Here is a 13,531-nt window from a genome sequence, read left to right on the forward strand (position 1 = left end):
CTGCTTGCAGGGTTGCCCTGGCAGCCACTGTATCCTCCTCCACCAGAGCTTTGAACTCCTTCCTGTCACGCTCTTGGAGGGAGTCCTCAAAATTGGGCAGAGAGCCCCACACATTGGATTCATACTGACCCAGGAGAGCCTGATGGTTCGCCACCCGTAACTGGAAACTCGAAGACGAATAAATTTTCCTCCCAAACAAATCCAGCCTCCTTGAGTCTTTATTTTTTGGAGTAGGGGCTGGTGGGCCCTGCTGCTCCCTGTGGTTGACCGACTTGACTACCAGGGAGTTAGGGGCAGGATGGATGTATAGATATTCATGCCCCTTGGCGGGCACAACTACTTGCGTTCCACTCTCTTTGAGATGGGGGACAAGGAGGCCGGGGTTTGCCACAAGGCATTTGAAATTTTTGCCTCCCCTTCATGGAGTGGCAGGGCCACTCTGCCCGGTACCGAGGTGGATAGGACGTTGAAGAGGGAGTCCGAGGGCTCCTCCACCTCCTCTGCCTGAAGGTTGAGGCTTGATGCCACCCTTTTCAATAGTTCCTGATGGGCTTTAGAGTCCTCCTGCAGGATGGACGGAGGAGGGCCCTCGCCTCATCAGGGGAGGGTGAGGAGGCAGGCACGGTACTTTGTGTGTCCACTGGCACTGGAGGATCCACCACTTGGTCGCTTTCCGGGCACGGCACCGAAGGTGCACGTCCCACCAACTGCTTCCTTGGAGGCTAGGAAAGGGAGACCGATGGCCATTCTGAGCCTGCGGCCACCGAGTGAGCCCCCACTGGGGGCTGTCTCGGGTGCCACAGAGCCCATTGGTACCACTGTGCCGGCCACTGGCACCGGTGGAGCAAGCTGTTCAGCTGGTTGGCCTGTCCCATCGATCAACGACTACGAAGGGAGGCCGGGCTGGCGTATGACCTGCCGCTGTCCCTGGACTGGGAGGAGTGGCAGCACCGGGAGCGGTGCCAACCACAAGACATGGAGGAATGGTACCGTTGGTCACAGCTACTCTGCAATCAGCTCCGGCAGGCAGATGCGCGACGGCAAGGCGATAGCGATTGACACCTTGGGCTGCGGGAGTGGTGCCGCGGCGGGATCCTGGAGCGAGACGATGAACGGGAACGGCGTCGAGGTTTGTGTCGCGACTGGCTATGATAGCTCCTTTGGTGGCATCTGCCTCAGTCTCGACGGTGTCCGCTCCTCGAGGCGGAGCAGTGCCTGGAGTATCCGTCAGTCGGAACCCAGCCAGACAACCTGGTGGGGGTCGACGGTGACCTGCGTGGACTACACACGGGATGGTCACTGAGCGGCGAACAGCGTTGGGAACATTCCCTCGACTGTGTCCTGTACCGAGCCAGGGGCAACTGTGGCGATCCCAGCGGCGGCTTGCCTCTGGACTGCGGAGCCAGCGTTGGCAGTGCACCTGGTACTGGCATGGACATAACGTCCCGGGCCGCTTGCAGGGCCTCCGGCGTGGAAGGCATCCGGACATACGGGGAAGCCTGCTCCGAATGGGCCGGGCTACTCTGCTCGACCTGAGTTGGAGGCCTAGATGCCGATGGGGACTAAGGACTGCCCAACATGGGTCTAGCCTCTCTCCTGGTTTTGCTCCAGTGCCGCAGCAGAGAAGGCCTCTTCTTAGCCTTCTTGGCATGCCCCGCAGACAGGGACCAGTGCCGACCGGTAGATGGTGCTGTGGGGTCGCCATGCACCAACGCTGCGGTACCCGGTGCTGACTCGGAGTGGCGCGCCGGAGTTGGGGTCAACGCCGCCTCCATCAGGATGGCCCGGAGCCGAAGGTCTCTTTCTCTCTTGGTCCGAGGCTTGAACAACTTGCAAATCTTGCAGCGATCGCTGAGATGGGTTTCACCCAAACAGCGTAAACAGTCTGCGTGCGGATCACTCACTGGCATCGGTCGCCTATAAGCGTTGCACGACTTAAAACCCAGGGCACGCCCCGGCCCGGGCGCACTAAACTAAATGAAACTAATCAAACTACTTTAACTACAGGTACTACTACACTGAATGAACAAGAGTTCTGGAGGAGAGCTGCAAACAAGCTGGAGCAGAGCAGTTCTGAAGCACCTTCACTGACGGCAAGAAGGAACTGAGGGGGCAGGAAAGTGCACAGCGCCCCTTATACCACGCCATGGAGGCGCCACTCCAGGGGTTGCTAGGGGCGCTCCCCTATGGGTACTGCTAGGAGAAAAACTTCCAGCACTGGTGCACATGGCAAGCACGCACACCTATTGTGGAATACACATGAACAATCACTCGAAAAAGAAATGTAGGCCTCTACATTGCAAGGTTTGCTGGGAAAAAGAGCAAGACATAAGCAGTGTCCTCCCTTGTCAGGAGAAGTGTAGAGGGAGCCAGAGCTGTTGGTGGTCTCTTCCACAGCCAGACAGAGCCCTATCTGCTTCACTGGCCTGAAATTTTGGACAGCCAGAATCCAGACAGCCAGTGGGAATGCGAGGTGGGAGAAACCTCAGAAAGGGCAATTCTGGGTTCTGTAAAAACTCCATGGGTTGGCCTTCTGCAGCCACTGGCCTGCAAGCGAGACCATCTTTTCTGCTTCCCCTCCAGATGTCCTCAAACCCTGCTGTGGAGTGGCAAGAGAGGGTGCTGGTGGGAAAGCCTGGGTCTCAGAAAACTCCCCTGCCAAGCACCAATGCAGCCTGTTGCTCCCACTGCAGTTCCCCAAGCAGCCCATGAAGAGGCAGAAAGTGGGGGGTTAGGGAGAGCTCTGAGCTCAAGCGAGGGAGAGGGGAGGAAACTCTCCCTCTGCTTTTAGTGGAAGACAGGGCCTGTGATCTCCAGCATTCCCACTTATTTTACCCACAGCTGAGCCAGGCTGAGGACTAATGACAGAGCCTGAGAGCAGCTCTTGGTTGCTGGGCTGATATCCAGCACAATCGTGCAAAGGAACATGCTTCTCTGAAGTATCCAGCTCTGCAGGTCTGGCTTGCTGAGCTGGTGTCTAGGTACAAGCCCCTCCGAGTTTACTGCCTCAAGGCTCGGGCTCTGTGAAGTCACTGGCTTAGCACCTTCCTCTGGCTTGCTGGCCTGCTGTCCAGAGACTGGTCGGTGATGTCACTAGCTCAGTGATTTCACCACTCTGGGCTGATGTCAAAGCTGGCTTTTGTGCAGGTGACCAGCTCACTCCTGTCAGTTTGAACCTTTCTTGGCTTCTTTCAAGGCACAGGCTCTGTACGGTCACAGACTCAGCTCTGCGAGTTGGCTGGTCTGATATCAAGGGGTAACTTCATTGTATCAGCACCTGTAGTTTGCCGTGCTTACATGAAGGCCCCGATTATTAGGACATCAGGCCGGCCAGCCAGAGGACTTTCTGTGGTTAATGGTTCAATGCCTCTGGCTTGCTGCTCTCAGGCCTTTGTAGAGCTGTTGGCTGAGCACATCGAGTTCTCTGGCCACTGTGAGATCCCTGGACAAGTACCTAGACTTGGATGTCATTGGTTCCTCACTCCTTGGTGGCCTGTTAGCTAGGGAGCTGTCCCCATTTAACAGATGGGGATCTGAGGCACAAGTGATGTGTGAAAGGATGCACAGGGGTCTGTAGCTGACTCTGGGATTGAACTGGGTCTCCTGAGTCCCAGTACACCGCCCTATCTCACCAGGCTGTGGGGAGGACACAGAGCCATTAATGGCTGAGAGGGGCTCAGCTGCTGCATGACCAGGGCCAGATAACTGTGTAGAGAGAGGGGCTGGGCACAGGCCTTGTGCATGGTGCTGGTTCAGGAGTGATGATCCTGTCTTAGCCAATAAAGAGAACAAGCTATAACTAAAGCCCTCGACTGGCCATGTGAATCCTAGTGCTTTGATTTAAAACAAACCCAAGCCCCACAAAACACCAGTTAGAGCAGGAGTGGGCAAACTTTTTGGCCTGAGGGCCACATTGGGGTTGCAAAACTGTGTGGAGGGCTGGGTATGGAAGGCTGTGCCTCCCCAAACAGCCCGCCCCCTATCCGCACCCTCCCACTTCCCATCCCCTGACTGCCCCCCTCAGAACTCTCAAGCCTTCCAACCCCCCCTGCTCCTTGTCCCCTGACTGCCCCGACCCCTATCCACACCCCTGCCCCTTGACAGGCCCCCCAGAACCTCACCCCCTATCCAAACCCCCCACTCACTGTCCCCTGACTGCCCCCCCCGACCCCTATCCACTGCCCCCTGACAGCCCCGGGACTCCCTCCGCCCCATCCAACTGCCCCCTATTCCGTGTCCCCTGACAGCCCCCCGGGATCCCCTGACCCTTACCCAGCCCCCCCCCTGCTCCCCAGCCCCTTACCATGCTGCTCAGAGCAGCAGGAGCTCCCAGCCCCACCAGAGCCAGCCACTGCTGCCCGCGAGGAGCGGTGGGCCAGAGCGCTGACAGCGCGGTATGGTGGCGTCGCTGCGGGGGAAGGGCAGGTGTGGTGTCACAAAGCGCTCGCTGTAGTAATGTGCTACTTACGGTGTACTGAGCATGCTCAGTTCATTTGAGCATGCTCAGTACACCTGCTGAAGCCACTGCCCTTCACCCTGCCCTTATTATCCGGAAGATTCTGCGGACTGCTCTTGACAGGGGTTAAAAAGTGGCAAAGGGAGCGAATCGGAGCAGGGGGGTGGCCAGGGTCTGAGCAGGGGGCGGAAATTGACTGGTCAGGGGGCTCAAGCAGCTGGAGGCAGGATTAGGAGAGGGGTTAAAGGGCACAATCAGGGCGGGGGGAGGAGACGGAGTTAATCTTAGGGTGAGGCGCTGGCAGAGGGTGTCAGAGGGCAAAACCTGACACAGGCAGGGGCACAATGGGAAACAGTTACACCAGTGGGATTGAGACACCGGTGTTTGCAAAAGTGGTGGGGGCAAGGGGGCTTTTTTTATTTCCCCTCTCACAGACAGCACCTCTCAGCATCGGCTTCCCAGGGCTGGGGTCTTAAAGGCACAGACATCCCAATGCCTAGTCAATGCAACTCCTCTTTGTCTGATCTAACCTACTGAGGCTATGTCTACACAACAAAGTTAAAAGTGCTGCTGCGGGTGCCAGTGCTCCTGGTAATCCACCTCAATGAGGGGATTAGCTCCAAGCACTGGGAGCCGATTCTGTCCACACTAGCGCTTTAAAGCGCTCAAACTTGCTGCGCTCGGGGGGATGATTTTTCACACCCCTGAGGCAGCACATAAAAGGGCTTTAACTTGCCAGTGTAGATAATCCCTGAGACTTAATTCAGTGAAACATTTTACATATATCCCCTCGGAAACATATATCCCTTATCACTGTATCTGATTGCATAGCAGTTTCCCAAGTTGTCTTATCTGCTGCTGGTATTCCCTGAATTCCCTGAATTTTTAAATTGAATTTTTTCTTCTCATTTTAGAGCTGACTGAATTTCTGGCCTAGTGTCAAAATTTTGTTTTGAGTCAATCCACCAATGGGGATTGCATTTTTGCAATTGTTATTTTGCCACTCAGGCTAGCCCTTAGTGTTTTTCTGCATCCCATTGTGTACAACTTGATTCTCAAATATTCTTTAAAGGCAGTATACTATCTCCTATAACGTCTTTCTCCCTTGAAAAAAATCTATTCTAATTTTTGCAGAAAATTAGAACTGACGTCGTGGATCAGACCAATAGTCCGCCTAATCTAGTATCCTGTCTGGTGACAGTGGCCAATGCCAGGTGCTTCTAAGGGAATGATCAGACCAGGCAATGACTCAATGAACTCCCATTGTCCACTCCCAGCATCTGGCAGTCAGAGGACCGTTTAGGGACGTGCAGAGCATGGGCCTGCATCCCTGATTATCTTGGCTAATAGCCAATGTACTTATCCTGAGGGACTGATCTAATTCTTTGTTCAACCTATTCATAGTTTTGCGTTTCAAAATATAATGAACACACATCTACAACCCCAAGATACCTTTACAACCACAAGAATTCTAAAATCATGAGTTATACACTCTCGAGTCAAGAAATTTTAATAAATAAATGATATCTTTTTTTTATGTGCCTCTTTGTTCCTAAGCCTGTAGGATGCAGCAAGGCCAGTTCCAATGCCTTGAGCCTAAACACCTGAATGACTCTTTGTCTAGCCTCATACTGTTCCTGTTACCTCTCCCAAACATTTAATATACCTAAGGCCATATCTACACTTTAAGTGTGGGTTAACTCAAGTTATGGCAGCACACAGTCACTATGGTTACTATGTCACTTGTGTGCATGCCCCCTGAACTCCTTGTCTCAGCAATCAGGGTACTCACCAGAAGCACTTGTATAGATTCAGAGTGAGGTGCATCATGACTCCACTGTATTTTGGGAAGCTTTGGTTTGGCAGTGTATGCTGGGTACCAGACAGGGGTGGTTGTGGCCATGGGATCCAACTTCTTACAATGCATTGTTAACCATCCGCTAATTTTATATGTATCCCATACATAAACATATACATAATGTTTACACCTTTTTTTCTAAACCCACAAGCCTGCCTGGCCCTCCTCACTGTCTGCCATCTCACACATAGTGGAAGCCGCCCCACTACAGGCACAGACACAACTTTTTTTGTATAGTGATGTGCCCCGTCAGGGTTAATGTGTATACATTAGATTCCAGGGCCTTGTACCATCCAGAAACATATGCAGCAGTGAGGATTGTACTACCTGCAGCAGCAACAGGTCCTACTTTGCTAAAAAAAGGCCATCTGATGTAGCTAATTCAAGCAGTCTCACATGTAAAACTAAACTGATAGCTTTCTTTAACAGTAACAAGCCTTGTGGATGGGGGGAAGCAGTCAACATGGTCTATCTTGCCTTCAGTAAGGCTTTTGATACTGTCTCCCATGACCTTCTCATAAACAAACTATGGAAATGCAACCTAGATGGAGCTAAAATAAGATGGGTGCAAAACTAGTTGGAAAACAGTTCTGACAGTAGTTATCAGTGATTCACAGGCTGAAAGGGCTGAGTCAGGCTGAAAGGGCATAACGCATGGGGTTCTGCAGGGATCAGTTCTGGATAAGTTTCTATTCAAAATCTTAATCAATGATTGAGATAATGGGCTAGAGAGTACATTTATAAAGTTTGTGAATGATAACAAGCTGCACTCATACAAAATGGGAAATGACTTCCTAGGAAGGAGTACTGAGGAAAGGGATCTGGGGGGCATAGTGGACCACAAGCTGGCAGTATTGTGTCCAGGTGTCCAGTTCTGGGCACCACATTTCAGGAAAGATGTGGACAAATTGGAGGGAGTCCAGAGAAGAGAAAAAAAATTAAGGTCTAGAAAACCTGACCTATGAGGGAAGTAGCATTTTTTTACAAAAGCTGTTTCTTACCATCTACATGTATAAATAACTGCCACAGATAGCACATTTCTACACGTAGTAATTTCACATACAACTAGTGCAGTGCAAGAAACTGCTACCTGTAGGCATTTGCTACATCAGATAGCAGTTTACTACAATAGCAGTTTCTTACAATCTCCCACGTATCAGTAACTGCTACCAGTAGCACATTCCTACAAGGAGCAGTTTAATACACTACCCCTGTGGCTAGCCTCCTTGGCAGGGAGCTCAGGGGCTGGGAAGGATGGTCCTGCAGGCCACATGTGGCCCACGGGCCATAGTTTGCCCACCTCTGAGTTAGAAGAAGGAAACTTTATGAAAGACAAGGTGGAGCCAGCAGGGGGCCCAGGGTATCCTGGAACTGGATGCAGTGCAACCACTACAGTTAGTCCCTTGCTGGGTGGCTGAGGGCAAGCGTTGTTCTTGCTGAACCAGTCAATATTTCCTCATGAGTTAAAATTATAAACCACAGTCAGAGAATGAACCCCCACCTTCCTGGTACATTGCACAGAATCCGCCTGGACCCTCAGACCCCATGCAATCTAATAGGGAGAGTAACAAGTTTTTAACATTGTAGGAAAAAATATAACAGGGCCCTAATACTTCTGTCTGCACTGACCTGAGTGCCCTCTTGGTTTCCCACTTCCTTGTTTTTTGCAGTGGGGCAATGCCATATTTTCACATGGGAAATAGAAGCTATGCCAGGATCCAAACACTTCCTGTTGGACCCTAACAACACACTACTGTGTGCCATTCATCACTGGGGACCCATACATTGTCTACCATACTGCTTGATGGACCCAACAGCCCTGTGCTTCAGGGTTGGAGCTGATGCCATCTTAGGGTTGTGCTATAATTAGCATTAGGGGGCTGGAACTAAAATGTAGTTCAGGGATGAGTGACAGGATGAGATTAATGGATTAGTTCTAGATCAGAGGTGAGGGTCCACGTGAGTGGTTGGGATTATCGGGTTAGTGGTTCAGTGTAGGGCAGGGTGAACATTACATACAGAAAAGTTATATATAAGAGATCATAGCAATCGGAGGCCCAATGTCCTGTGATAGCTCCCACAGAAATGAGAGGATACTCCCATTCATCCCCTCCTCTGATGCTGGGGCACACCTTTCCCCAAGCTGTGCTTTGTGGGAGTTCTACAGCAGCCCCAGCTGGCAATAGGGGAGCATATTTTCAGGTCCTGGCTGTCACAGCCCATTGGACACAGGCCAAGGAGAGAGACTCCCCTTCTCCCACTTTGCAGCCTGGGTCTCTTGTGCACTCACTGTGTCTCGGAGATTCCCAAGATGAGCGCACAGTGCCACTCAGTGGCAGCTACATGACTCTATTTTACTGACTACTGCCTGGCACCTGATTTTCTGGCTTTCTTCTAAGAGCGTATACTGTGTCTGGCTGTAGATACAATACCAGATTTCTTGGTGTGTTTGGAGTGGTTACTCGATCTATGAAGGTAGGTGTGGTGGTCCGTGGATTTCTTGTATATAGTTGTCTGTAGGGTTCCATTGCTGAAGTTGATAATGGTGTCCAGGAACTTAATGTTGGTGTAGGAATGGTCTGAGTTTAATGAATGGGTGGTGGTTGTTGAAGTTGTGGAAATCTGTGAGGGAGTTTGGATCATCTGGCCAGAGGATGAAAATATCATCAATGTAGCTCAAGCATATCATTGGTTTCGTGTTGCATTTGTCCAGAACTTCTTCTTTAAGGTGGCCCATGAAGAGGTTGGCACAGTGGGGAATCTTCCTAGTACCATGGCTGTTCCCATGGTTTGGACAAAGTGTTTGTTGAATGTAAAGTTGTTGTGGGTGAGGATGAGTTTGGCGATTGTTTGGGGTAGATATCTGAGGTGAGTGTCCATTATTTGGTAAATATTTGAGGCAAGCAGCTATGCCATCATTGTGAGGGATGCTGGCATACAAAAGGTGACATCCATGGTAGCAAAGATGGTGTAGGGAGGTTGCTAATGTTGCAGAGTTTCTGGAGGAAGTTGTTTGTGTCCTGGAGGAAGCTGCCCCTTTGTGTGGTGAGTGTTTTGAGGATGGTTTCTATGAGTCCCAATATTCCTTCTGTAAGAGTGCCATGGATCTGCCTGGGTTCCCTTATTTGGGAAGCATATACAAGGTCCATGGAGTGGGTTCATGGGGGGTGAAGTTGTAGAGTTTCTCTTGGAGTTGTTTGGGGAAGGATTTGATGAGATCCTTAAATTCCTGGGTGAACTGTGGTCTTCTTTGAGTTCTTTATAGTAGGTGGGGTGAGAAAAGTGTTGATTGTCCTTGTTGCCATAGTCTTCATGGTTAAGGACTACAGGGGTGCCCACTTTGTCTGCTGGTTTGATCACTATTTGGTGGTTGAATTTCAGGGACGGTATAACTGTCCTCTCTGCAGTGGAGCAATTGTGGTGGATGTGAAGTTTGTTAAGGATTTCAGTCATTTTTTTCCTGAGGCAGTTGATGTAATGATCAAGAGTGGGGTGTTCAGTCAGATAATTCTTTTTTCTTATGACTGTCAATGGGGACATGGTAGGTGTGGGTGATGAAGCCATTGTTATGAAAGAATTCTTTGAGGCAGAGTCAGCAGAAGAATTCTTCTAGTTCTCCACATGTTAGTATGGATTCAGGTTCTGTGGTGGAGCAGAAGTTCAGTCCTTTGGAGAGTACAGATAATTCAGCTCCAGTTAGGGGTAGTCTTGATAAATTGATGAGGTTGGGTTGTTGTATAGTGCCTGGCGCTATGGCTTCTCCTGGACATGGTGTTGTGGAATTGTTGTAGTTGGTTCCACTTTTTGTTTTTGGATTTGATGGCTGTCATCAGGTTTTTTGAATGGTTGTTTTGTGTTTCTTGCATGATTTCCAGGAAAGTTTCTTCCAGTGTGTGGGAGCTTGTATTGATTTCTTGTTTGACATGATCCCTTCTGGAGTGTCTGAGGTGCAGCAAGTTGTTCCTCAGTTTTTCTCAAGGCCTTGTGCAGAGCTGTTCAGCATATTTGGACTTGTATGCAGTGGTCAGAGGGTTATAGATGACAGAAAAATGATAGACAAAAACACCATATCACCTGTGGGTGAGCCCATCTCACAAAGCAATCACTCTACAGCTCTCATCCTCAAAGGAAACCTGCATGCCTTCAAAAGATGAGCCTGGGTGCATAAATTCATAACTTTGCTAGACACTAAAAATCATGGCCTGAACAGAGACGCTGGATTTATGACTTATTATAACAAGCCATAACCCACTTAAACCACCTCCCCAGCTTTTTCCCCCCTTCCCTCCTAACACTGCAGAGGTGTCAATCAGTCACACCACCTTGAATGGTCTCTTGAAATATATGTTAATTAGGTCTACTAAACAGTCTGTTCCACCTTGTATGTAGCTGTGACAGTGAGTACATTTCCCAGCTCTGCAGAAGAGCTCCATGTGGCTCGAAACCTTGTCTCTCTCACCAGCAGAAGTTGGTCCGATAAAAGATATTCCCTCCCCCACTTTGTCTTGCTACTCTGGCCGTGGCCATTGTCTGAGGCACCTATAGCTGCACTGGAGAAAACCCTGTGGCTGGACGGGGAAAGGGCCAGTGAAGCTAATGGCCCTTTGCAGCCTGTAGCTGCTGCTTTTGTGATCCAGCGTCTGTCCCTGGAACCCTGGCTGGCATGGTCTCATGGGAGATTTCAATCACCCTGATATCTGCTGGCAGAGCAATACAGCAGTGCACAGACAATCCAGGAAGTTTTTGGAAAATGTAGGGGACAATTTCCTGGTGCAAGTGCTGGAGGAACCAACTAGGGGCAGAGCTCTTCTTGACCTGCTGCTCAGAAACCGGGAAGAATTAGTAGGGGAAGCAAAAGTGGATGGGAACCTGGGAGGCAGTGACCATGAGATGGTCAAGTTCAGGATCCTGACACAAGGAAGAAAGGAAAGCAGCAGAATACGGACCCTGGACTTCAGAAAAGGGACTCCCTCAGGGAACTGATGGGCAAGATCCCCTGGGAGAATAACATGAGGGGGAAAGGAGTCCAGGAGAGCTGGCTGTATTTTAAAGAATCCTTATTGAGGTTACAGGGACAAACCATCCCGATGTGTAGAAAGAATAGTAAATATGGCAGGCGACCAGCTTGGCTTAACAGTGAAATCCTTGCTGATCCTAAACACAAAAAAGAAGCTTACAAGAAGTGGAAGTTTGGACAAATGACCAGGGATGAGTATAAAAATATTGCTCGGGCATGCAGGAGTGAAATCAGGAAGGCCAAATCACACCTGGAGTTGCAGCTAGCAAGAGATGTTAAGAGTAACAAGAAGGGTTTCTACAGGTATGTTAGCAACAAGAAGAAAGTCAAGGAAAGTGTGGGCCCCTTACTGAATGAGGGAGGCAACCTAGTGACAGAGGATGTGGAAAAAGCTAATGTACTCAATGCTTTTTTTGCCTCTGTCTTCACGAACAAGGTCAGCTCCCAGACTACTGCACTGGGCAGCACAGCATGGGGAGGAGGTGGCCAGCCCTCTGTGGAGAAAGAAGTGGTTCGGGACTATTTAGAAAAGCTGGACGAGCACAAGTCCATGGGGCCAGATGCGTTGCATCCGAGAGTGCTAAAGGAGTTGGCGGATGTGATTGCAGAGCCATTGGCCATTATCTTTGAAAACTCATGGCGACTGGGGGAAGTCCTGGACGACTGGAAAAAGGCTAATGTAGTGCCCATCTTTAAAAAAGGGAAGAAGGAGGATCCTGGGAACTACAGGCCAGTCAGCCTCACCTCAGTCCCTGGAAAAATCATGGAGCAGGTCCTCAAGGAATCAATTCTGAAGCACTTAGAGGAGAGGAAAGTGATCAGGAACAGTCAGCATGGATTCACCAAGGGCAGGTCATGCCTGACTAATCTACTTGCCTTCTATGACGAGATAACTGGTTCTGTGGATGAAGGGAAAGCAGTGGACATGTTGTTCCTTGACTTTAGCAAAGCTTTTGACATGGTCTCCCACAGTATTCTTGCCAGCAAGTTAAAGAAGTATGGGCTGGATGAATGGACTATAAGGTGGATAGAAAGCTGGCTAGATTGTCGGGCTCAATGGGTAGTGATCAATGGCTCCATGTCTAGTTGGCAGCTGGTATCAAGTGGAGTGCCCCAAGGGTGGGTCCTGGGGCCGGTTTTGTTCACTATCTTCATTAATGATCTGGAGGATGGTGTGGATTGCACCCTCAGCAAGTTTGCAGATGACACTAAACTGGGAGGAGAGGTAGATACGCTGGAGGGTAGGGATAGGATACAGAGGGACCTAGACAAATTGGAGGATTGGGCCTAAAGAAATCTGATGAGGTTCAACAAGGACAAGTGCAGAGTCCTGCACTTAGGATGGAAGAATCCCATGCTCCGCTACAGACTAGGGACCGAATGGGTTGGCAGCAGTTCTGCAGAAAAGGACCTAGGGGTTACAGTGGATGAGAAGCTGGATATGAGTCAACAGTGTGCCCTTATTGCCAAGAAGGCCAATGGTATTTTGGGATGTATAAGTAGGGGCATTGCCAGCAGATCAAGGGACGTGATCGTTCCCCTCTATTCGACATTGGTGAGGCCTCATCTGGAGTACTGTGTCCAGTTTTGGGCCCCGCACTACAAGAAGGATGTGGAAAAATTGGAAAGAGTCCAACGGAGGGCAACAAAAATGGTTAGGGGTCTGGAACACATGACTTATGAGGAGAGGCTGAGGGAACTGAGGATGTTTAGTCTGCGGAAGAGAAGAATGAGGGGGGATTTGATAGCTGCTTTCAACTACCTGAGAGGTGGTTCCAAAGAGGATGGATCTAGATTGTTCTCAGTGGTACAAGATGATAGAACAAGGAGTAATGGTCTCAAGTTGCAGTGGGGGAGGTTTAGGTTGGATATTAGGAAAAACTTTTTCACTAGGAGGGTGGTGAAACACTGGAATGGATTACCTAGGGAGGTGGTGGAATCTCCTTCCTTAGAAGTTTTTAAGGTCAGACTTGACAAAGCCCTGGCTGGGATGATTTAATTGGGGATCGGTCCTGCTTTGAGCAGGGGATTGGACTAGATGACCTCCTGAGGTCCCTTCCAACCCTGATATTCTATGATTCTATGATTCTACCCTTTCCTTCATCACATGTGCTGGGTACTGAGCCGCTGGCTGCAGGCTTCCTTTGGAGGATGCCTCTCCAGAGCAAAGCACATGATGTTTACAAAGAGACCGATTTCC

At 50.0% G+C, this 13,531-nt stretch overlaps 1 protein-coding gene across 1 annotated transcript in view; it reads right to left on the reverse strand.

Annotated features, from left to right (window-relative positions):
• OLFML2B (olfactomedin like 2B) overlaps positions 1 to 4,323 on the reverse strand; it is a 116,147-nt gene extending 111,824 nt beyond the window's left edge. The window contains exon 1 of the mRNA XM_074960828.1: positions 4,304 to 4,323. Coding sequence (XP_074816929.1) covers positions 4,304 to 4,306 — 3 coding nt within the window. The 5' untranslated portion in view covers positions 4,307 to 4,323. The remainder of the gene's footprint in view (positions 1 to 4,303) is intronic.
• Positions 4,324 to 13,531: the final 9,208 nt, after the last annotated feature.

The sequence above is a fragment of the Natator depressus genome, chromosome 8 (assembly GCF_965152275.1).
Source record: "Natator depressus isolate rNatDep1 chromosome 8, rNatDep2.hap1, whole genome shotgun sequence".
Taxonomy (NCBI): domain Eukaryota; kingdom Metazoa; phylum Chordata; order Testudines; family Cheloniidae; genus Natator; species Natator depressus.